The sequence below is a fragment of the Tetranychus urticae genome, chromosome 2 (assembly GCF_039701765.1).
Source record: "Tetranychus urticae isolate SD_2017Ah chromosome 2, NJAU_TeUrti_SD_1.0, whole genome shotgun sequence".
Classification (NCBI taxonomy): Eukaryota; Metazoa; Arthropoda; class Arachnida; order Trombidiformes; family Tetranychidae; genus Tetranychus; species Tetranychus urticae.
Window position 1 is genome coordinate 24,606,306 of NC_142959.1, and position 24,503 is coordinate 24,630,808.

At 33.6% G+C, this 24,503-nt stretch overlaps 4 protein-coding genes across 4 annotated transcripts; 1 reads left to right on the top strand and 3 right to left on the bottom strand.

Moving 5' to 3' along the window:
* Positions 1–593: 593 nt before the first annotated feature.
* Positions 594–1,922, bottom strand: LOC107360161 (uncharacterized protein F54H12.2-like). Its single transcript, XM_015926781.1, has one exon. It carries the CDS (start codon positions 1,920–1,922, stop codon positions 594–596), a length of 1,329 nt encoding a protein of 442 aa, XP_015782267.1.
* A 5,815-nt stretch (positions 1,923–7,737) lies between these two features.
* LOC149094179 (uncharacterized) lies at positions 7,738–11,643 on the bottom strand. Its single transcript, XM_089267431.1, has 4 exons — positions 11,481–11,643; positions 9,496–11,434; positions 8,532–9,297; positions 7,738–8,304 (listed from the first exon to the last, which is right to left on the bottom strand). Exons 1-4 carry the CDS (start codon positions 11,641–11,643, stop codon positions 7,738–7,740), a joined length of 3,435 nt encoding a protein of 1,144 aa, XP_089123557.1.
* A 1,290-nt stretch (positions 11,644–12,933) lies between these two features.
* On the top strand, positions 12,934–13,668 carry LOC107360163 (baculoviral IAP repeat-containing protein 7-B-like). The gene has a single exon (XM_015926782.1). It carries the CDS (start codon positions 12,934–12,936, stop codon positions 13,666–13,668), a length of 735 nt encoding a protein of 244 aa, XP_015782268.1.
* Positions 13,669–20,177: 6,509 nt separating this feature from the next.
* LOC107360164 (uncharacterized) lies at positions 20,178–24,065 on the bottom strand. Its single transcript, XM_025160431.2, has 3 exons — positions 23,772–24,065; positions 20,875–23,664; positions 20,178–20,600 (listed from the first exon to the last, which is right to left on the bottom strand). Exons 1-3 carry the CDS (start codon positions 24,063–24,065, stop codon positions 20,178–20,180), a joined length of 3,507 nt encoding a protein of 1,168 aa, XP_025016199.2.
* Positions 24,066–24,503: the final 438 nt, after the last annotated feature.

The following is a 24,503-nucleotide window of genomic DNA, read 5'->3' on the forward strand; positions in this document are numbered from 1 at the left end:
TCGAAATTTCACCATTTCTTTCGAATTTCGCAGGAGCAAAGTAGCATTGATGACCACAGACAGTAAAACATAGAGCAGATTCATAATCTATATTACCAAAGCGACTTCGCACTTCAATTTGGAATCCGTAAAAGTCTTTTTCGTTTGGAATCCACTTCAGGTCCATTTTGATTTGTTTTGTATCCATGATCAATGATTTTCCAAGCTAGATTATCGTTACACTTATGAAACTTACTGAACTTAGCTAGAAAACTTTTGAACGATGTATTGGTTGCTCTACCAATAACAAATGCAACACAAAATGCTCCACAACCTCTCGACTCAGGGTGTTGTAACTGTTTGCCGTTCCAAACAAGTTTTTTCTCTTTAAATAAGCTCTGCATCTCAGGATACATAGGTGGCAGTCCAAACGAATCAAAGTACTCACACTTGCGCGAATCAACTCTGCAAGCTACCCAATGTTTTCCTTTTCCGAAGATTTATCAGTATTCACAACTAAAAAACTTGGGTAATTTCTGATAATTGGAATTTTATCTCTAGCAAATATACCTACAAAATCATTGACGTGTGCACATAAATTTCTTATCTCATAATTATACATGTTTCACTGTGTTTTTGTAATCTGATGCGATGTTTCGTTCGTAATCAATCTCAATGATGTTGTCATATTCACAAAATATTACAACATCAATAACTTCAGCAAGTGCTTTCGCAAATTTCAAATAAATCCTCAATGTACCATGATTTATAGGATTGACATGTCCTACTAAATCACAACCATGAGACAAATCAGGTGCAAAGTTGAATCCAAAAATGGTTTTACCGTCAGCAAATTCTTTTCTCTTTATATCGATCGTCGACTCTGTTGAGTTCATATTCATTGCTTGGAACAACCCTGAATACTCTCTGATATAGTTTCCTTTATCGAAATCAGGTTGATAACCATTGCTCGGATACTGAACACCATTGAGATAACAAATTGCTTGAGAAATATTGAAATGTTCGAAACGGAATGGATCTTTTTCTCTTGAACCATTGAATGCTTTATTTGAATTACAAGCTAGAAATAATCTACGAGGTAGCTGTCCAATTATAATATTGTCTAAAACAGCATCCATAGACTGCGAAGGGATAGGTATATGTTTAACTTCTACTCTTGTTATTGGATATTTAGCTGGAGCCAAAGCCAATGCTTTAGCGTGAGCAGTAACCAAACCTGGATAGGCTCGCAAACGATGTACAAATAAACTAGAATCAATAATTTTATGGTTCAAAGTAACTGCATTCGAATACTCGAAAGCGAAATCGGTTGTGTTCAGGATCAACTTAAGCTGTAAATCACATCCTCCGATGAGAGCCTTTCCTTGGAATGTAAGATCAACATGCAATTTTCTATACAAATCAACAACTTTAGATTCACCTATTTTGTCATTATTAGTTGCCGGTAAGAAGTAACCTCGTCTTTCAGCTGCATCTTCATTCCATAAACAACACTGTAAATGTGTATCCTTAGCTGATTTCCCATGTCCTAAGAGATTTTCAAAATATGCTCTGTAAGCATACGTATTCGACGAAGAAGTTACTTCTCTGTTTCCAAGCTTAAGTTCAACTTGCTTTATCATTGAATGTAACAAGTTATTAGCAGGTTTCAACCAAACCCAGTCTGCCTCAGTCATGGCTGTGTTATCATTTTTGTTCATAACTAACTGCATCTTAACATATAGGTATGTTTCATGCATTAATATGTACTCATCCTTCGATGTAGGAATATGAAATTCCAGGTAGTTTCCACCTGTAATTGATGAAATGGGTCGTTGCTGTGTTTCATAGCTTCTTTCAATAGATTTCTGTGTAGGTGGTACGGTGAAAATATCCAGTTCAGGAAGAAGAGCTTCAGAAGATAATTTGTGTATGGAAGTCATTTTAGGAAATCGTAATATGCTTTATTCAAACTTTTCCTTTTCCTATTGATTGTGGCCCTTTTTATAACCTTTCTTCCAGCGCCTTCCTGTTTATTCCTTTTGTCAGAAATATGGCGAATTGCATCACTAGCAATTTTACCAACAGTCTCTGATACGTGATTAGCTGCAGATTGTTTAGTATCTTCAAATATAGCCTTACCAGTGTCCAGTACTTGTGACCCTAAATAGCGTAGTAGAGGTAAAATCTTGGATGTAAGAAAACGCCCGAAAAAACCGTTCCCTCTTTGGTAACGAGTTCCTGCGAATACTTGAAGAGGTAAACAGTACCTGCTTGCTTTATATAATAGCTTTCCATTTTTGCCGAAAATGTAATGTTGTAACAACTCTACCGAATCTGAATGCAATGTCTTGGCCGGATTCATCCTTTATATTAATTGCAATCCGATCAATCTCATTGCATGATAATGGAAAATAATATGGTTTGGTGAAAATAATATTTGTATCGTCTCCGAATTTAGATGAATTGTCAACTCGCACTGATCGTAAAAACTGTGAGTAAGTATTCTAAAGGTTGAACAAGATCTGAGTAGATCATTAAAGCATGTATGCCTGCTTTCAAATCAAATAAGTGAGGTGCTGTTCGACCCATAGTTTTATTATGCTCGTAAAGCAGCACGAGAGGCTCGCTGTGTATACTATCACTTTTCATTTCGTTCTTGATTTTTTCGTAATCTTCTTCATTCTGAAAACCCAACATTGTCTCTAGTTCTCTGTCTAGATGGATAAGCATTTTAGCAGCTTTATTTCCACCAGATTGTTGTATTACGCGATGCTCAGCCGGTAAATACCCCATTCGCGGAGGTATACCATCATATTCAAAAACATCAGCTAGTTCACGGATTTCACGATTGATTTCACCACAAAGTAGCTCGATGTTTTCGTAATAACCGGGTTTCAATGTCGCTTGCGTCTCAATGCTAAATCCTGCCTCATTAACGATAGTAAAACGATGTTTTCCTTCAACATTATACCAGCTTTTAGTATATGTGATTTCTGCTAGGCCAACTTCCCAATTATCTCCTAATTTCAGAGTTTGCGGTAGATAAGTTACATAATTTGAAATTTTATTATCAGTTAATCCTTTAACGTTACTTGGTAATGTCAAATAAAAGAATGAGCCATATTTATTATTTCAAATAGCTTTATTTATTTTTCGCAATACAAATTCATCTTTAAATAGCTGTATTAGAATTATTACTGTTATTATTGATCTTAGGTGATGGAAGTAAACATCCTAATGCCATTGACAATAGAGCAAGCCAAAGCCTTTGATCTCCGAGATTAAGAGCTAAACTTATCATTGAAATAAGCGAAATCAAAAATAATGTGAGAACTTGAAAAATAAATAACACAAATGACGAGTCTCTCAACGGAGTCTCTGCAAGTCTTCTGCCATTATCCATGAATTATGTGAACTTGAATATCCTAACCATTTAACGAAGTACATTATTTTGCCCTTATATACTTTTCTACGCAATATTTTTTCAATTCTATGAATAGATTCTTTCACATGCTGCAGTTCTTCAGTGTAAAATTTTCGATCTTTATAGGGTGAACCATCATAATTATTCAAAGAATACTTGAATCTAGTACCACTTCTATCAATACTCGAGATAAAATAAATCTGATCGGTCCAATTAGGGTAAAATGACTTATCGAATGGTCCTAGTATGTATTTCATTCTAACAGAGTTGCCGATTGAAAACTTAGGTGGGGTAATTATTTTTTCTCTCGAAACTAGATCAAGAAGATTATGCGCTCCATACAGGTTTTTGAAAACTATATCCTTATTTTCGCTTGTAACTTCAACTGGCTTCATTTTAATCGATCTATGATACGAGTTATTGTAAGCCGATATTAATGCATTCAAGATATCATAATATTTTCTAGTTTCATTAGCAATGAAATATTTGTACATCCTAGCTTTCAGTGTTCTATTGAATCTTTCAACGATAGCACATTTGATAATTGGATTGTTAGAAACATAGTGTCTAATCCCGTAGCCACGCAATATATTTTGCAATGAAGAGTTTAGAAATTCTTTTCCTTTATCAGTCCGTAGGGATCCTGGAACTCTCTGTTTTAAAATCAATTTGAAAGCTTTCGTTACATCTGAAGCTGTCTTTGACTTAAGAGGCACACTCCATGCATATTTACTGAAGGAATCGATTACGTTCAGAATATATCTGTAACCTCTATTTACCCTTGAGAATTCTTGCATCTCAACCAAGTCAGCTTCCCATTGCTCATCAGGCGCTGTAACTACTATTCTATCCCGCTTGTAATTCCTTCTAGCTCCTCGATGAAGTGTGTAAGGTAATTGAGCTTTCAACCATTCCTTAACGAAAGAATGCGTTATATTTCTATTGACAACTTTTGCCTCTTTGTAAAGCTTGTTGATCGATGTGAAACCTGCTGGATTCTCTATTGAATAATATATTTTTCTGAGTGTTTCATCATTCGATATCTGCGAATGTGATCCATTTAGATCTTGTGGATCCATCATCAGTTTCAATATTTCCTGTCGGTTTCTCGGAAATCCTCTTTTTCTTGGCTAGACGTTCACTAGCTCTCAACGGTTCTTGTGCTTTTCTTTTTCGCCTTTTCTGCTCTTTCGGTGTTGTTAGCACAAAGGGGAGTGATTCAGACTTGAATGGCTGTAACTTTGTGAAACCAGTCAATTTTTCTTCTAAATATTTGTTAGGTATGTATTTTGGGTCCACTTCTGCTTTACGAAGCAAATGCATAAAGCTAGGTGGCCAATCTTTCTTCTCAATTTTTGTTTCAAAAGCCGCAGTTAATAGTTTTTCTATGTTAGTATTTTCAAGAGGAGCGCCATCAATAACAAGATTATGGTATTCGTTGTAACCGCCAATTTTAGCAACCTTCAAAATAACTTTCAATATTGATTCAACCTTGTTACAAGTTTTATTCTTAAGTTTTACTTTTTTCTCTTTTTCTGTTTTATGACCAACTCCGTCGAATGCAACAGTGATCTGCTTTTTCATAACCTCAACCATTGAGTAGGCTTGATAACAAACTCGTAACAAGAGGAATGACTATTGGTAGATATCCTCCACTTTGAGCAACGTGTTGTTTTGTCGCCCTTTTGCTCGATCAGTTGCCAGTTTAATTATGCACTTTCTGAATTTACGTAGCTTAGTTTTATCTTTCTCTGATAAATTTACATTTTTGTTTACTAGGTTTACAGCTATCTCTTTTAATGCTTTATATAGAGTGGGGTCAGCTTTGTATTGATCAATTAAAAAAGCTTTACGCAGTGAACGGTTTCTGATTGTAGCTGCAAGTTGTAATGTGTGTAACATTGATTTCAACTCTGTAGACATTATATTTGATAAACAGTGAATGTGTGTGTATTGGACTTAGGAACTATATTTGTTCTTACTCTCAACTCTTCAGGAGTAGAAGGAGTCAAATCAACCTTTATATAACTGAATGGCTTTGCAGTTGCATCTTCATAAGCAGCGACGAATTTTGGGATTTTCGTAGGGTAAAGCTGTCTGGCTAAAGCATATATTTGTGCCTTGTCTCTAGGATTTTTCATCAAAATCAAATAATGACAGTTTAGACTAATGTTTCGCATATTTTTTGCTTGATGAAACACATTCTGTACTATGAAGATTATAGATAAATTCATATGATGGCTCCCCTTTGTGAATAAGTTGAGCAACCGATTGTCCTCTCCTAGCTCATTCATTAAATCGTCAATTATTATAAGATCATAATTTTGTGGTTCATCCACCAATCCTTCATGATATTCAATGTTCTTATTCTTCGCGTATCTACTTTGCCACTGTCCATAACACCAGACAATTCTAGGTTGTGAGTTCAACTTAGGAATTAGTTGTTTGTGTTTGGCAATAATGGATTCAACTAGAACTGTTTTTCCACTTGATGTAGGCCCCGCTACCATACATGTAAAGGGATGTTTGAAGCTGTAGGATTCAATCATATTGATAATTCGAATAATCTATCTAGGTTCTTTATATTTATATTTATATTTATATAACCTTTTTCGAAATAAGTTTTACAATAAAACGTATTTTATAATATCATCAAATTTGTTTAATATCAAAATCATGAAAGGTTATTAGCATAAATCAGCTGATACAAAGAAAAAGTAAGTTAAAATTGATTAAATGTGAATATGAATGAAATTTTAATCAAGCAATTTCATTGAAAGATTCATTTTTCCTCCATAACCTTGAGCTTTTTGCGATTAGGTCCAGCCTCAGTGTCTTCAACGAGATTTTCCTTCTTCCAGTTTTCCCGAAAATCATTTCGAACGGTCATCAAGGCTAAACCGTATAGATTGCGACCTTTCAAGACACCAGGATTTTCAACTTCAGCTGTGTCGGACGCACAACCAATACCAAAGTCCAATGCTTCAGAACAGTAAACAATGGTCTTGCTTCCTGTCATCAAAAGTTGTCGTTGGAGATATTTACTGGCACTGAATTTCGATTTTATCATTCCAACTAATTTTCCGTAAATTATCTTATCATAATCCGGGGCGCCACGTAAAGTGTCGATGAACAGCATCGGTGAGAATTGCCATGACCCTTCGTGCTTGAAGGGATGTTCATCAAAAAGACTGAAGCACGCATTTGATTTTGTTGAATCAAATATCTTAAAAAAGGATTCAACATTTTCACTTTGACACTCGGATGGAGCACTGTTGATTACGACTGGAGTTGGTTTATCAGAAACATCCGATGCTTTAGCAACTGAAACACTGTTTGAAGACATGTCGAGAAATTTGAGAAGGTAAGTAAAACAAGTAGAAAACTTTGAAGGTTTGTAGTTGACGGTAAGAGAACTTGAGCGAGAATGATTTTCTGTGGTTTTTTCTGGTCTATTTATAAGAATCTAAGGCAACAAGGAGCAGGTCCAAAGACATAGATTCAGCTCCCTAGTAATTGGTAGTTAACTGAATGCCAGATGGCTAGTGCTGATCAAAGGACAAATACCGACAAAAATAAAGACAAAAATGTGTGAATAAGACAAAAAGTTTGACAAAAGTGTAATAAAAAGTTACAAAAGATTCACTGAAAGTGTAATAAAAGTTACAAAAAGTTTGAGAAAAGTGTAATAAAAAGTTACAAAAGATTCACTAAAAGTGTAATAAAAATTACAAAAGATTCACTAAAAGTGTAATAAAAAGTTACGAAAAGTTTGAGCAAAGCGTAATAAAAAGTTACAAAAGATTCACTAAAAGTGTAATAAAAAGTTACAAAAAGTGTAATAAAAAGTTACAAAAAGTGTAATAAAAAGTTACAAAAAGTGTAATAAAAAGTTAAAAAAGTTACATTAAAAGTGTGATAAAATTTACAAAAAGTGCTCACAAACGGAACAAAAAGCTTCGAAAGAGCAATAAAATAAAGTGCAATAAAGATACCAAATTTATGACTGGTCAGTATAATCAGACATCTGTTTTAAATCCAAATGGACGTGTATCATTTCCAATTATCCATCGTTTGTTTGAAACAGCTCTGTAAGTTTTGAGAAAATTCTTAGTGAAAACTTTGTTTGAAAATTTATCGGATACAATATTCGTTTGCTGTACTTTTAAAATTGTATTACGACCCTTAGTGTAGTCGGAAGCCATTTCACATAGCTTTTCAATGGTAATTAGATCTAAAGTCTTAGCAGTTAACTTAATTCCTTTAACTTTAATTATCGCTTTTCTCTCATTGTTATTGCTAACAACCTCGTAAGCATAATTTTTAGGACCTTATGCAATGAACTTAACACAATTTTTGTTGGGGCCGATTTCATCAGTTAGTTCACCGAGATAATCACCACATTCTATTTTCATATCATCATCTCTTTCTATGAATACGACAGAATCAGTATCAAAGTATAATACTCTTCCTGACCTTTGTTGTTCTATTCTTTGCAGTAAATTGAAAAGTTCTAAACGTGCATAAGCTGTTACAAAACTTGCAACAGCAATGTTTGTTTTTGACTGTGGAGCTTTATCAGTGTGTTCCTCTGAATATCTATGTTGAGCAATGATAACTGAATCAGTTACTTGGTTGACACCTAAAACTTCTTGTGTATCATCGTTCATTAGAGTCCAAAGATCTGCATAATCGCGCATTATAGATGTTTTTGTTAAATTTGAGTTCTGGGCAAATTTACCCCACAAACTGTTCAGCATAAGTTTAGCAATACTTCGCTTCCCTGGATTGGCTTGAATCTCTGAAGGATTAAGCTTTATTCCTTCATGATCTGCATAATCTGCAATATAGGTAGACTTTTGAGCTTCAGATACACCAAGCAGGCCAGCCAGACGACTCTTGTTTTATTTTAAGCCACATTTTGATATAATCAGAAAATATTTCGTTCAAATTGCAATACTTGATAAATTTTGATGATGCGGTAACCAAATCTAACTGCTGTCTTTAACTCTTCTGATGTCCAAGTATTTGTTATCATGCGTTCGGAATCATTATGTATGCAATACGTCTGTATGTTCTGAAAGACGCATGTTCTGCACAACGGAAACAAAAGTTTCTTATTAACTCGATAAGGTAAAACGGGGATATTTAGGTTAGCAGGAGGAAGCGCTTTGCACTTGATGAATCCAAAATATTCACTGATATCATCTTCGTTGAAATCTTCTTCTAATAATTTAGGATGACCAGCAGGGAAGGCGTTCTTCTTCAAAACGTATGGATAAAGTGATGTAAAGTCTAGATACCTTATCTTTTCATTTTGAGCACATTCATGGTAGAATTTGATGTTGTTCGTTCGACCTCCAAAGAAACTCTCACGGATATCAATATAACCTGCCTCTTTAATTGTATACCTATGTGAAATACGTTGCTTGATGTAAATGTGTTGATTTTTCAGCTGATTGAATTCATGCTCCCAAATTTCAAATAACTTCAATCCTCGATGGTTGTAGTATCTTCTTTTTTCCAATAGTCTTCCATATATCTGACCGACGTTCAAATTTTCGTGTAAGAGAGGATTTGTCATACTTCTATCAGTATAGCAATCAGGACAGCCGTGAAAGAAACACTTGTAAAATTCAAAGACTTGTTGCGTTTCTGGTATGAATCCATCTGCATAATAAGGACCAATTCTAAATTCCCTCTTAATTTCATAAGAACCACCGATAATGTGCTGTTGATAATCAAGCCAGCATGAAGCAGATAAAGATTGTTTTCTTGAAACATATCCAGCATTTGGTGTTATGGCAAGTGTTGAAGGTGCTAATAGTCTAGCTCTATAGACTTCAAGTGCGACTGAAGCTAGAGTGAATTTTCTTGTGAGAGGGTTGATACTGCTGATTTCAGAAAAAGATCTAATAAATTTCATCACCGATAACATCAAGATTTTCAGATCTGAGTCGCAATAATCGGTTAGCTCTTTTGAAAAATCATATTCATAATTGCTATTGGCCAATCTATTATACCAAGTTATCAATTCATGTTTGGCTTCATATTATCAGGATCATAATAGGATATATCTGGAATTTTACCAATGTAATTCTGGTAAGTTGAACAGATGAGAGAAGAATCCTTTCTTAGTTTCGGTCACATCGAAAGATTTGCACAACGAACTCAAAGGCTGCATGAATAAACAAAGAGAGTCGATATAGCGAATATTCTCCATTTTTATGAATGTTAGCTTAGAACCTTGCATTATTATAACAGGAACTGCTGCAAAATGTCTCTGATAAAAGTCTTGAATAATGAAATGTCCATCATATCCTCTTTGATTGTGGGCGACAACAGTCACATTTGCACCGAGAGAACGTGCTTTTGGTGCAGCTTCTCGATACAGATAGTTACAAAATAATTTAGTACAATTTTCTCCTCTATACACTCTGCGTAAAATCCCACAGTTTTCACAATTATCTGGCGACTTCTTTAGGGATGACATATCAAAACATTTACTGCATATTGTGTATGAGATTAGAAGATTCGGAACATGTAGAAGATTATTCCTTGATGCTGGAAGCTGCATTGACTCAATGTCATAAAAAACATAGAATACCAGGTTTTCATCCTCTTCTTTGAGTTCGGCAATAGAATGCGGACGTATAAAGCAGTAGTGAGGGGTTGTTGTGTACAGGAGCTTACAACCTTCACACTTGTAATAACCACATCTATGTCCATCCTTAGGTTTGTAGGTTATCCAACAATCTTTGCATTTAATTTTTGAATCACAGATGTTGAGTCGGATATGGTTTTCGAAGCAGATATCGTTGTTGAATGTTCGGTTACAACTGTCACATAACACTGATTCAGTAAGGGGACAAACTGGAAAAGCAGAACACAACTGACAAGCATCCTTACAGATATGACTATCATCCGCAAGTTTTACCCAAAAGCGAACGCAAAAATTATTGCATTGCATGTAACCTCTGATTTTGGTTATGAGATTGAAATGGTTATCAGTATATTCTAAAAATATTTTCTTATTTGCAGTTGGACCACCAAATATTTTAAGACGTGTTTTTGAGTCAACAACAACGATTTGATATCCTATTAAAGCGTTCTGAATTTCCGCAATTTTATTCATGTCCATTGCATCAAGTGCATCAATTTTAAGATCCATGAAGAGTCTTGCTGCGAATGATTTGAGTTTTGTTATCCTTCTTCTTAAGGATATCCATTGATTTTCTTGACCTGGAGTCTTATCAGCATGAAATTTACCTAATGCGATAGCATAGTAACCACAATACTCATCTTCATTTCTTATCACGACTACTGATTCTTGACGTTTTGCTCTTTCAGCTGGCTCAAGTAGTTTTGAAATGCGCTTTCCTGATCCAGATATAGATTTAAGGATTTGAATTGTGATTTCAAGTTCACCACCATCTAAAAAACTACCACTTGATTGAGCTAGCTTTTCAGCACGGGCAAGAAATTCACTTTTATCAAAATTTCTGGTTTTAAAATTCATAAAGAGCTGTCTATCATCACGAGGATTGTTGAAAGTTAGACTGATTATATCATCAGGGTTTGCTCCAGATATCATTTGTTGGACGAAACGCTCGTAAGCATCATTGATTGCTGATGATATTTCTAGTAAATCTACTGAGCGGTTTGTATTATTTACAATATCTGCACGAACGACTTTAGTAAGAGTATGAAAATTATCATTTTGTTGCCACTGACCTTCATCCTTTACAGTGAAGTTGATTATTGGATTTTCATCCGTACCTTGACCGATTTGAAGCAATTCCGATTGGTTTGAACAGTCATCATCATCCTGGTTTGGTTCATTAGATAATTCCTGTTCTCGATCCTGAACGATACCAGAAGCTATATCGCGATCAAATTCAACAGCATTTTCAATAGCGTCAATGATTGATGAAACTGTATCGATGATGATAACTTCAGCATTCTCTTCATTGTAATCCATTTGATTCACACCAGTAGCACAATTAATATCCATTGCTTCGCATGAAACTGATTGAGAACAAGTTTCCACTACATGATTTATCACTTATTTCACTTAAAGTAACACCAAGACACAAGGCATCAGCTTCAGCATCATCCATTATTATTTCCTCTGGAATATCCACGGACATACAAATATCATCATCTTCACGATTGTACATTGAAGCATCAAGAACAAGTTCACAATAGTTTGATGGGTACATAAAACGTCGAGACATGATGATGATATTAAATCGTTGAATGAATAATTGCTGAAATCACAAACAGTAAAGGCGAAGATCACAATAGAAATTTGAAGTTGAAACTCAAAATGAAAACTTCCAATATGAAAAGAACAAGAACAAGAACAAGAACAGAAAACTAAAGCAAAGATGATGATGAGCACAAGAAACATAGGTTGAAAAGGTTGAAGTTTAGCACAAAAAGAAAAACTATTTAGAAGTTGTTGTAAGTCAAAAGTATACTGATTCTCTCCAAAAACGCGAATCGCTTTTAAAGCAAAATTTTGAGCAATAAAGAGTGGGAGCAAAAAGAGCAGAAAGAGAAAGATCCTTCGTCAATGTAATTACATTCTGAGAACTTTTTACTAAATTGCATCTATTTCTTACAACCTCTTTGTCGGTAAAATAATTAACGAAAAAGAGCAACGCAGTTTGGTTATAAGTTTCAATTTTATTGCTTTTAGACGAGTTCAGGTGCATATGAATATACATTTCAACTAAAAAGCTTTTTGCGTTTTATTGCCGTCATAAAATGACCCTTCACGGTCACTTCTATGAGGGAGCCCCCTCGAGCTCACTCCTGAACCTCCACCCCTTCTCTGACCTGAAACTAGTTTTACTTCTTTCAGACCGAAGAGTTGACGATATCTAGCTCCGCCCCTTTGACTCTTCCCTACTAATTCACTACTTTTATACTTTTTGTTGAGTAGCTCACAAGTCGATTTCAGGCTTTTAGAACCAAGGCTAATTAAAGAATAATTAAGGGCCATAGCCATAGGTACCATGATGTCGATAGCTGGCAGTTCAGCATAAGTTGTAAAATCATAAGCAACCTCTCGACGAACTTTGAATTGTAAATAAAGTTGTGTTATATCGTAAATTTGATAGAGGCAACCAATTAGACAGAAGAGGCCAATTATCGATGAAACGTTGACTTGCATTGTGCTGCAATTGTGTCACTTGTTCAAACAATTGGATGAAACATTATACCATGAAATCACATAAATTCACCTATTAGTATAATGAATCGGTTCCATGAATCAATAAAACAGTATTGGAAATACTTTACACACAACAAACTGAAGTAGTAGTAAATATACACAATCTAACCCCTCTACACAATCTAACCCCTCTACACAGTCTAACCCCTCTACACAATCTAACCCTAGTACATAATCTAACTCTACTACATAGTTCATTAAACTATAACTTATAATTAAACAGTTTTGTCCTTGAGATTGTTAATTACGTCAAGCGAGATGAAAACGGTACAGTTTTTTCTATAAAATGTTTGCAAATAACAAGAAAAGTTCATTTTTTCTTAAACCTCGTTTCAAAATGGATGAACAAAGTCAAACCCTTATACCTTTTGCTCAGTTGTTACTAGATGTAACTCAACTTTATCCCTTAAACGTATTATCAGCGGATTTGATAAGACAAAATGCGGATAGTGATGAACCTGATACATACAATCTACAAGTACAAGATATTAGTGCATCAATTACTTCATCTTATGAGTTTAGTTGCTCTTCGTGGGATATTGAAGCTCAGCATCCAGAATATATTACATTATCAAGTCGTTTATCAACTTTCACAAACTGGACTAGTGAGAGTATATCCCCACCTGAATTAGCAGAAGCTGGTTTTCTGTTCGCAGGGCAAACTGATACTGTTGTTTGTTTTCACTGTGGCATTCACATACGTAATTGGATTCCAGAGGATGATGCTTGGATAGCACATGCCATTTGTGCTCCTTGGTGCACTTATTTGTATCTTAAGTGTGGAATTAGTTTTATTAGATCATGTTTAAAAGTCCAACCAATTAAAAGATCTGATACGCCTTTGCTAGAACCATCAAACGCTAGATATGTTTGTAAAGTTTGTCTTGAAAAAGAAGTAGGAGTTTGCTTTTACCCCTGTGAGCACACTGTTACATGTATTGATTGTGCACCAGGTATCGCTTCATGTCCTATTTGTCGTGCGAAAATAACAGGAGTATTTAAACTGAAATTCATTGACTAACCGTCATTCATAATGAAGTACTTACATGAGAATTGTTTATAGTTAACATTGTGACATCATTTACATTGGACAGTAAACTAACAAGGGAAAAAATTAAAGAAACATTTCAATATATAAAATATCCTAAACGTTTGTCAGGTGGAATATTGAAATATCCCGATGGTTGTCTTCTAATATTTGATTCCGGAAAGATAAATGTAACAGGAGTTCAAAATTTTGCAACATCAATGGTTCTAGTTGATCGTTTTTGTTCAAATTATCCTGATGATATAAAGTTTATTACATATAAAATAGTAAATATTACAGTTTGTTCACAAATTGTCGATGAATTTGACTATAAAAAGCTATTACAGCACCCCGGATCCTCCTATGAACCGGAAATTTTTCCAGGAATTCACTTGAAACTTGATAAATCAAAGGTTATTTATATAATATTCAGGACAGGAAAAGTTATAATAACTGGTTTAAAAGATTTATCATCTATTCGAGACTATTGTAATCTATTTGACTATGAAATTAGAATGAAATTTATATAAAGATGATACTATTGTTGATAACCTATCAAATCATCCACATCATGACTCAAGGAGAAGACGCCAAAATCTGGTACAAGAAAGTACTTTTTTCTGTTCAAATAATTGTTTTGATTGCAATGTTGATAGTCGCTATTGCAAACATCATCTTAAAAACTGGTAATCTTCCATTGTGGACAGCACTACTAGGATCATCACTTGGATTCCTACTTCCAACCCCTAAGATAAAATCTATGCACTCTGAAAACAACCTACAGAATACATTAAGTCCAACCGTTGTTATTTAAATGCAATGACTATATAAAGAAATAAATTTTTTCAAAATAAGAAAATGTCCTTCTCAATTCATTTAAAACATCCTTTTACAATGCTGATCGCGGGGCCAACAGGCTCAGGTAAAACCTATTTTATTCGCGATATGATAAATAATCTGGTTATATTTGTGACCCAGCTCCAAAGAAAATTACCTACCTTTATGGAGAGTATCAAAAAATATTTAATTCAATGACAGATGTAAAGTTCATCGAAGGTCTTCAGGAAGAAGTCATAAAAAATGCAGGCGGAGAAGAGCCTGAATGGATTGTTATTGATGATTTAATGTTGGAAGCATCGAATCAAACATTCATCAGTAATCTATTCACTAAAGGATCTCATCATCGAAATATATCAGTAATTTTAGTAACTCAAAATTTTTTTATGAAAGGTAGAGAGAGTAGAAATATTAGCTTAAATAGTCAATATGTTGTATGTTTCAAAAATCCACGAGATAAATCAATGATAACTAATATTGGTAGACAAATGTTTCCGTCAAAGATTAAAAAATTTCAAGCTGCTTATGAAGACGCTACTTCCACTCCATTTTCTTATCTATTTATTGATCTTAAACCCGATACAAATGAGAAAGTAAGACTCATTACAAATATTTTCAATGAGGATAATGAACCAATGTACGCATTTGTTTTATAATCTATATAAAGATGGCAATAAAAATTATTGTCTAATTAAATGTCAATTGAAAGTGTTATCAAGTGTTTACCCACACTGAAAAACATTGCACAGGCAAAAACAAAGAAACAACAAAAGTTTTATCTTACACAACTTTTATCTAAAGCAAAATCGTGTATTTATTATTCAATATCAGAAATTAGTAAAAACACATTGAACGGGAATATATCTCTTTCAGATTATCATAACAAGAGACTCGCACCTTATAAGAATAAGTTAAGACTACTTTCAAAAAAAAGCATTTCATTGCAGAAACGCAAAGAAATCATAAATCAAACTGGTGGAGCATTTCTACCCGCATTACTTTGGCCAGCTATATCTTATTTAGGAGGAAAAATAGCTGATCAATTTAAAAAATGAATGTTTTAAACAAATTAGTTTTGATTCCAGAGAAAGAATATAATTTATTGAAAAGCGCTAACCATCAGCAAAAAGCTGAATTACAAGAGGAAAACCATCCAAAATCCATTGATAATAAAGATCAGAAGTTTACGTCTCCAACCAATTTGAATGAATATAAAGAATCTTTCAGAAAAGCGATTCGAAAGTATGAAAAGAAATCAACTGATAGACCGAGAAAGCACAAGGTGAAAAAATGTCAGAGCCTCAAGTGGAGCAACGTGAAGAATTTTTAAAACAACTTTATTATGACTTAGATAGTGACGGTAGTTTCGGAGGTGCTAAAAGGCTTTATAATGTTGCCAAACAATTCAATCCATCGATCGATTACAAATTTGTAAAGCAATGGTTAATGAAACAAGACACCTATACAAACTTTCGTACAAGGCGAAAAAAATTTCAAAGACTTGCGATATTAGTTGACAGAATTGATGAACAATGGCAAGCAGACTTGATGGACATGTCCTATTGGTCACAACAAAATGATGGAATCAAACATTTATTAGTTGTTATTGATGTTCTGAGCAGATTTACATGGGTACAACCTTGCAAAGATAAATCAGGGTCAACTATTATAAATGCTTTTTCTGCAATTTTATCTCTAGGGAGAAAGCCTGAAAAATTGCAAACTGATCAAGGTCGAGAATTCAACAACAATAGGTTCAAAGATTTTTGTTCATCTCAGGGTGTTCATTATTTTACTACAACTGGTTCTTCAATAAAGTGTGCTTTAGCTGAACGACTAATAAGAACATTACGTTCCCGAATATACCGATTCATTTACTATAAACATACTCATCGATATATTGATGATTTGCAGAACATTGTGAATAATTACAACAATTCCTACCACAGAACTATTGAAACAGCTCCAAACTCTGTAACGCAAGATAATCAACAATCTATTGTGCAGATAATTCAAAGATCAATCAAGAGTGAAGACAACAAAAAGAAAAAGTTCAATGAAAATGAACTTGTCAAAATTCCATTAAATTTCTGGTAATTTTGAAAAGGATGCTGTTCAAAAATGGACTGATGAAGTATTTAAAATTTCAGGAGTCAAAGAAACGCCGCAAAAATTCATTTATAAATTGAAAGACTTACAAGGGGAAAGTGTATCTTCAATTTTTTATCCTGAGGAATTACAAAAGGTTGAATTTAACCCTCATGAAGTACATAGGGTAGAAAAAGTTTTAAAGAGAGTTTACGATAGATCTCGAAGACAATATAAGTACTTGGTTAAATGGGAAGGTTGGCCTCGCAAATTTGCTAGTTGGGTTTGGGACATAAATAACTTATCAATACAAAATGACAACAACAGATAATTTCACAATAGATCTTATATCGAATGGATCCATGAGCATTTTCCCTGATAATACATTATCGAGATTCGAAAATCAAATTGACCCTGCATTAGAATTAGATGGAGAATGGGAAGTTGCGCTTACTGAAATTTATTTTCCCCTAGAAGTTGAGCCTGAAATTCCCACTAAACTTGAGTTGAAATTTTCAATTATGAGCGCGCATTATGTCGTCTATGATAAGCAAAACTTAAGATTAGAACATCCATGGGAAAACAAAGCAGAAAGGACAGTGAGTATTTTCCCAGGTGATTCAATAGAAAAAATCTTGAATAAACAAAATCACGAAATGGAAGCCGCTACAAAAGAATTGGCGGTTATGAAATCATATCCGAAATTTTTTCTTGAAAATGGTAAAGTAACATTTTCGGTTGGTTTCTACGATTACGCGGCCGCTAAATATGCTAAATTAAACATCTTGACTGACCCATCTCACACAGAGGAAATAAAAAATAAAATAATTCAGGACAACAGAAGCTCAGATCAATTACCTGTAATTATCCCTTCAGCTGCTAATGCAACAAATGATATAAAATTCTACTTCAAGAACAAGTATTACGGTAAATGCAGTGTTATTGGAGCTGGTGGTGAGGATTCACCAGAATGGTCATGCGCTGGTAGGATGCTGTATGTTCCGAAATTTCAAGACAAAAAAATATTGGAATATCTAGGTTTTGATCCAAAAGTTCATGATTACACCAGTTCTTTAAGCTCGCAAACACTAAATTTCAACGGTCTAAAATCATTTGAGAAAGAGGTGAAACTAATGTACGTGTATGCTGATATCATTAGAGATCATAATGTTGGAGGTACAAAATCACCAATATTGCGAGCAATTCCGCTGACGAGTGGTATCTATCAAGGCATTGGTTACTGTACATTTGAGCATCGCATCGATTATCCAGTGCGTAAAAACCACATTGAAAGCGTTTCAGTAGTTTTAGCAGATGACACAGAGAGCAGATCAGATTCGCAGGCATTGGAAGAGTTTTCCTAAGTCTTGATTTTCGAAAAGTAATTAATATAAAGAAAACAATGTAAAAAAATTTAATAAAATGATTCAAAGAAAAACATATTGTCCAAAAGATAGTGATTTCAACGATTATTTTGCCAATCAAATCGGCTCAGGATTTGGTGATATCAGAATTGTCAGAGGTCCTAGATATCAAAGGGGTTATGGCTTTGGTAGTTTTATCGCTCGGCTAGCGCTTCCAATAATTAAAGCTTTAGGAAAAGAAGCATTAGATAAAGGTGTTAGTATTGGTAAAAGAGTTGTGCAAGACCCGCAAATTCAACAAGCTTTTAAAGAAGGTGTTAAAGATTTTGCCCACAAAGGTTTAGCCAAAATCAAAAAAAGTGTAGCATCACAACAAGGTCGCGGACGAAAAAGATTATATAAAAGAAAAAGACTAACAAAGAGCAAGTCTACGCGTAAAGTGAAGAAACGCTCTTTAAAAAGAGTGTGTAAGAGAAAAACAACCAGAAAAAAGGCTAAAAAACATAAAGATATTTTTTCATGATGGAATTTCTGCACGCATCTTCTGCTCCAGCTACCACTGCTGAACTTGATTTATTTAAAGTACCCCCGACTCAAACTGTTATTGAAAGCATGTATGATGTAGAGTACAGACCAATAGGATCACTATCAAAATCAACTGTTTTTGAATTTGTTATACCTGGCTCTGAACATTATACGGATTTAGCTGCTTCTTATTTGTATGCACAACTAAAAGTAGATACAGATTCAACAGAAAAAGTAATCCCTACGAATAAGTTTGCTGCATCATTATTTGAGCAACTTGATGTTTACCTTGGGAATGTGAATATTACACCCGGTAATAGCTTTTTCCATTATCAGACTTTTATTGATGATTTATTTTTAAAATATAAATCAACAATTGGTGATTGTCAAATGATTAATGAAGCAGAAGAGAAAAGGGTTGATAGGATAAAAAGTAAAAAATCATTCGATATTATTTTACCAATTCATGGTCCAATGTTTCAACAAGAAAAATTTTTGATTGACAATGTACCAATTACAGTGAGATTGAAATGTGCTCCTGCAAGCTTTGGATTAAGCTGTGCAAAACCTATAACTAAACTTGTTATTGAATTTGAGAAGCTTTCATTATTCATTCGGAGAGTAAAACTTTTTCCGCCGGTTGCAATGTCTATTGCTGCTAATTTGGAAAAAAAACCCTGTCAAGTATTATTTTCAACGAAACGAAGTGAAATCATTTCATTTACCCGCAGGGTTTGCAGCTAATAGCATTGATAATGTTTACAATGGACAATTGCCTAGAAAAATTATTGTTGGGTTTGTTACAGATAAATCTTTCAATGCTGATCTTGCGTCCGATGCATTTACATTTTCTCACAAAAATTTACAAAGTGCTACTGTTGTTGTTAATGGAATTAAGATTCCTAGTTCACCATATAAACCTGATTTCACAAAACAATTGTATATGCGAGAATATTACAATATTTTCAGATCAATGAACCAAGAGAATGGACTACCTAAAATACAATTGAAATATGATGATTATGAAAATAAATTTCCACTTTTAGTATTTGATCTAACTGATGATGGTACGCTCGTTTCTGAATCTGGTGCTCTATCCCTCATAAAACGAGGAAACGTTCGAATAGACATTCAATTCAATGCAACCGTTAGTGAAGGAATGCATATGATTGTATTTGGTATATATGATAGTATTTTACAGATTGATGCATCACGAAATATTGTAACTGATTACTAATGGCACTTACAACAATCGATATTGAGAAAAGTTTACTAAAATTTCCAAGTTTCAAAGGAGTATATGCCATTGATAGACTTCCACTTACCTTGTTATCGAAACCATTCGGGGTTGTAATAAACCTTGATCAGAGTTGGAAACATGGATCTCACTGGACCGCAGTATACGTACCTGAATTTGGAACTGCAATGTATTTTGATTCATTTGCTCAGAAACCTCCGCAGTTGATTGAAACATTTTTAGAGCGCAATAGTAAAAAGTATGGCTTTAATTATAATATACATGTGTACCAAGGTGATTTATCAATAAAATGTGGATACTTTTGTATTGAATTTTTACAAAGTTGTTTTAATAATGATCCTGTTCTATTTAAAAAATACAATACAAAATACAATGAAAAATTATTGCAGAAAATGTATTAAAATTAATTTCATAAAATACAAAAGTGTAAATTATTGCAAGCACAAAACATTGTCAAACATTTCGGAGATATCCTCCATATTTTGATCAGGTGATTCGAGAATTTCATCGAATGCTGACAAATCCCATTTCGTGTCAGCTAACTGAGCATCATCCTTATCCTTTGCAACCGCTGCTTGGTCTTTATCCTTTTCATCAACATAATACTCATCATATACGTCGTTCCAATCCCCAAAATCAATCCGTCCATTGACTATCGGTAGTTTGATTTGATTGGCTGGTTTTTTACCTGGATACCATTTAGGGTCCCAACCATCCAACCAGTTTGTTTTTATCATTTTCCAGGTTTCTTCGTAGTCGAATGGTTTCATCTTAACTAGCAAGCGAATACGTTGTCTGCCTGCCTTTTTGGCACTGATCTGTGCCATTCTAACCCTGATGTTGTATTTTGTCATCTGTAAAGAAAAGAAAGAAAAACATTAAAATCAATGATAAAACAAAGCAAAATACATTGAATTGGTTTGATTGCAACAAGAGTGAATTCAATTCAAATCACCTTTAAGCAAGAGTTGTATTGATTCGATAGTGACCGAAAGCTAAAGTGCTGACTGCATCATCTAATATGTATCTTTTATCATCAAGCGGTGAGAAAGATAGTTTATTTATCCTCACAGAAGAAATGCAGTGTTGTTTACTCTGCAATCTAAAGTTGTTGTGTTTCAATAAAACATTTGAAAATAGACAATCCTTGTAATTTTCAATTGAAATACTACTTTTAACGACTGCCTTTTGAACGCCTTTAGCTGTTAATTTCTTATTTGAACCATACTTGATAGCGTAAAGTTTAGACTTTATAGCAACTACTTCATCAATGATTTGGCCATTCATTTCATCTTTAAGGTATCCAAGTTTCTTCTTATTATTGGTCGTGTGCAAAAAGTGATTTTGTGGATAGTCAGAAAAATCCATCAAATAATCGAAATCTTCTAAATCTTTGAATAAGTCGACTGTTTCTATTTTGTAAATGAAGCTATCTGTATCAGTGTAGGTGAGAGATAATTTTGATTCATATTTAGGTTTGAAATGATCATAATGTAATTTATACATATGTAACTTTGATAATTCCAAGACAGTGAAACCTAAATAAATGGGTTTATCGAGGATAACTTCAAACTTTTTCAATTTGATTATTGCAATATCATTGTCCAGTATGTAAAATTGTTCAAACATTGGTTTCCTTATTTGTTGTAGAGCTTGTCTACCATTTGTAGCAACTTTGACTTTACTATGTTTTCTTTTATCTTCAATACTTTTTCCATATAAAGAATTCACCATTAACTTCCAGAAATCTTTTTCAAATGATGATGTAGCCCTTTTTCTATTTTCAGTGCACATTTGAATATAAGAACGCAACCAAGGTTCTTGTTCGAATTTGATGATCCGATGTACTTTTTTAAGAATCAACCCTTTTTCAATGTAGAATTTTAAGTTACGCTCGTGAAGGACATATTTTTTCTTATTCATTAAATTCGGAACAAGTTTTTTGGTTTTATAGCGCTTCACTCCATTTTCTTCCAACATGATGACGATTTCCTTTTGAAAATTACTTAGTTGATCATTATCTACAATAATTTTCTCAGGGGCAAGTGGATAATCATTATGTTCATCATGTAATGATTCAGGATAATCTAAATCTACTTCTAGGATATATCCTGTTTTTCTTTCCTGATTAGTGTTTAAAATTTCATCAATCACTCCATCAACCATGTTTTGTGGAACCCATGCAAAATTTCGGCATGGTAAAATGTCACTCAGTGCATAACCATAAAGATTATTAACATCAAGATAAGCAATGAATGATGTAGGCTCTTCTGAATTATATTCCTCAGTGAATTCATTATTAGCTTTTGCATATCTTGACATCACGCATGATATTCCTCCTCTTATTGCATTTTCAATCATCAAAATCATATCAATGTCGGTTAAAAGATCTAATTTCATTCCAGTAAACTTCAAAGCTGCATCCCATGTTAAACCAGGTGTTGAAAAATAATGACATGGATCCAATCCAAATTGTTTTAAACTTGTAGCACGAAAGTTTTGAAAAATTGCTGTTAGTAGTAAAACATCCACTTTTAGATAAATATCATGAAAATCACCTAGATTTTCGCATTCAAAATGGTTCCATATTCCATTTAATCTGTCATAGGTTTGTTGGTCAATAGTTTTTTGTGACAAACTTGAAAAAAATGCATTGATTGGAGGTAATTTTCTTTCCTCGAATTTTCCCCATGAGTCCATATACTCATAAGGTAGGGCCCCTTTTGCAAGGATGTATGGTAAATCAGCTTCGGAAAATACCTGTTTTAAAAACTTTGTTTTTTCCTCAGTTGGAAGATTGTTTGCAAGTGTATCCAAACTTGAAAGTAAGAAAGCAAGGCTATCTAAGAATAGGAAATCGTCCATGATTATTGCGATATATTTTTCAGTATTTTGTGGAATCACACTGATGTTTTGCATTAGATCTGTCTTGAGACCTTTAATTATTAAATGTGCATCGTATCCTTTTAAATTGTGAAAAATTATTGGTAATTTATCAGGTAAACGCATTTGAAGATTACATTGATTATGTGCTGCTCCTCGAAATTTTCCTGTAAGATGACAATGATCTAGCACTTTATCATCATTCAATAGTTTATGACAAACATAACATTGGGTTGCACTTTCATAAACTAATCTCTCAGTATTATTCATTGAAACTGGTTTTCTGTTCAGATCTAGATGGGTTTGAAGAAACTCTCGTAACTCTATTAAAGTTTCAATAAATTTTTCCGAAGCATCAGGACCTCTGTAAAATTCTTTGTAAATAATATTATCACTCCAATCAACAGCAACCAACCCAAATGAGCATGCTTCATGTTTTTGGTACTCGAATGTATTGCGTGTGAGAGCTTTGTCAGATTTTACCAACAATGCTTCAAAATCTGCGTAAACAACATACGGAAAGCTTATTGTCTTTTCAATTTTATTAAATTTGCATTTTGTTGGAACTTTAGCTGTTCCGGGTAAAATAACACGTTGTGGTGCTTTGTTGTAACAAGGGACTTCGTGTTTTTTCAATGAATGCACATCTCTGAAGCTGCTTAAGCACGAATAGCAGTAAAATCGTTCCCATGAGCGATTAGATTTGATAAGTGCATTAAAGTTGGTAATGCAATAGTAGTGATCGTTGTAAAAAAATAAATTAACATGTTTCTCTTTACGTTTTTCATTTATAACGAGAGGCACAATTTTCTTTTTCTCATCAAGTGATAATGTATAAATATTTATCGAAATGTTATTTCTTTTTTCGAATCTTTTAATTTGTGAAATTGAAGTCATTTCGCCAACGTCTTTGAAATTATACAATCCTTCATATCTTTTGTAGAGATAAAGCTTTTCTTTATGTCTTTTTTGTGGATGAGTCCCATGAGGACAGACCATTTGAAGCACTCTTTTTTGCAGTTTGGTGATAGTAAACTTTTTTTCCGATGAAGTATGAGTGGTAGTCGAGTGGTTTTACAACCCCCACTATGCTCTTTCAATTTACCAATTCGTATCTCGAGTACTTTCACTTTCTCAAGTACCCATCCACTTCCTCTTTGAGTGAACTGATCAATTGATAGTTCAAGTTGTTCTATCCAGTCTTTTATCACAGCTGAAAAATTATGCATATTTGTTAATCTATGCATTTGTGAAACTTTATAGATTTCAGTAGAATCCATTTCTCCATCAGGCTTTTGTTTGATGAATTTAAGCAGAACACATACTTGTACTTTAACCGAACCAAGTTTCTCCAGTATATATTTAAGTAAATTTTTGATATTGTCCTTTTCGACTGCTAAAAGACTTTCAATTGAATTCCAGCTTTCTGCTTTCATATACACTCCAAGTGTATTTTTGAAGGCTTTTTTGTGAAGTTTAAATGTTGCAAAATCTTCAATATCTGTTGTGTTGTTTTCTTGACTTTACATTCCATTAGATGGTTTAGAAAATTCAATGCACTATATTGAAGTTTACATTTTACACATGTGATGGTTTTACATTTTGTTCTGTGTAAAAGCAGAGACTTATATTTTTTAAAATTTTCACCACATTGCTCACAAGAAAACATTTTCAACAATAAAGTTTATCCAAAAAAAAAATTTCTTTAAATAAGAAAACAACATTATTTTGTGAGCGCTCACTTTTTATTAATATTAAGAGTACATAACAAGAATCAGTTATAAACGAGTAAATAAACCAAAATCAATTAATAAGAAACAAAGTCAAAAACAAATATAAAAACGAGTAAAATGAATAAAATGTTAGTGAAGACA

Excerpts from the sequence above, each read along its gene's own strand:
- LOC107360161 (XM_015926781.1), bottom strand. The coding sequence starts at position 1,922 with ATGACTTCCATACACAAATTATCTTCTGAAGCTCTTCTTCCTGAACTG.
- LOC149094179 (XM_089267431.1), bottom strand. The coding sequence starts at position 11,643 with ATGTCTCGACGTTTTATGTACCCATCAAACTATTGTGAACTTGTTCTT. Across the intron at positions 11,435-11,480 it reads GTGTCTTGGTGTTACTTTAA|TTTCATGCGAAGCAATGGAT; the intron begins GTGAAATAAGTG and ends GTTCTCAATCAG. Across the intron at positions 8,305-8,531 it reads TCCCCGTTTTACCTTATCGA|AGTCGTCTGGCTGGCCTGCT; the intron begins GTTAATAAGAAA and ends AAATAAAACAAG.
- LOC107360163 (XM_015926782.1), top strand. The coding sequence starts at position 12,934 with ATGTTTGCAAATAACAAGAAAAGTTCATTTTTTCTTAAACCTCGTTTC.
- LOC107360164 (XM_025160431.2), bottom strand. The coding sequence starts at position 24,065 with ATGAAAGCAGAAAGCTGGAATTCAATTGAAAGTCTTTTAGCAGTCGAA. Across the intron at positions 23,665-23,771 it reads CTCAAAGAGGAAGTGGATGG|TTTACTATCACCAAACTGCA; the intron begins GTACTTGAGAAA and ends TCGGAAAAAAAG. Across the intron at positions 20,601-20,874 it reads AGGATTGTCTATTTTCAAAT|ATGACAAAATACAACATCAG; the intron begins GTTTTATTGAAA and ends TTTTCTTTACAG.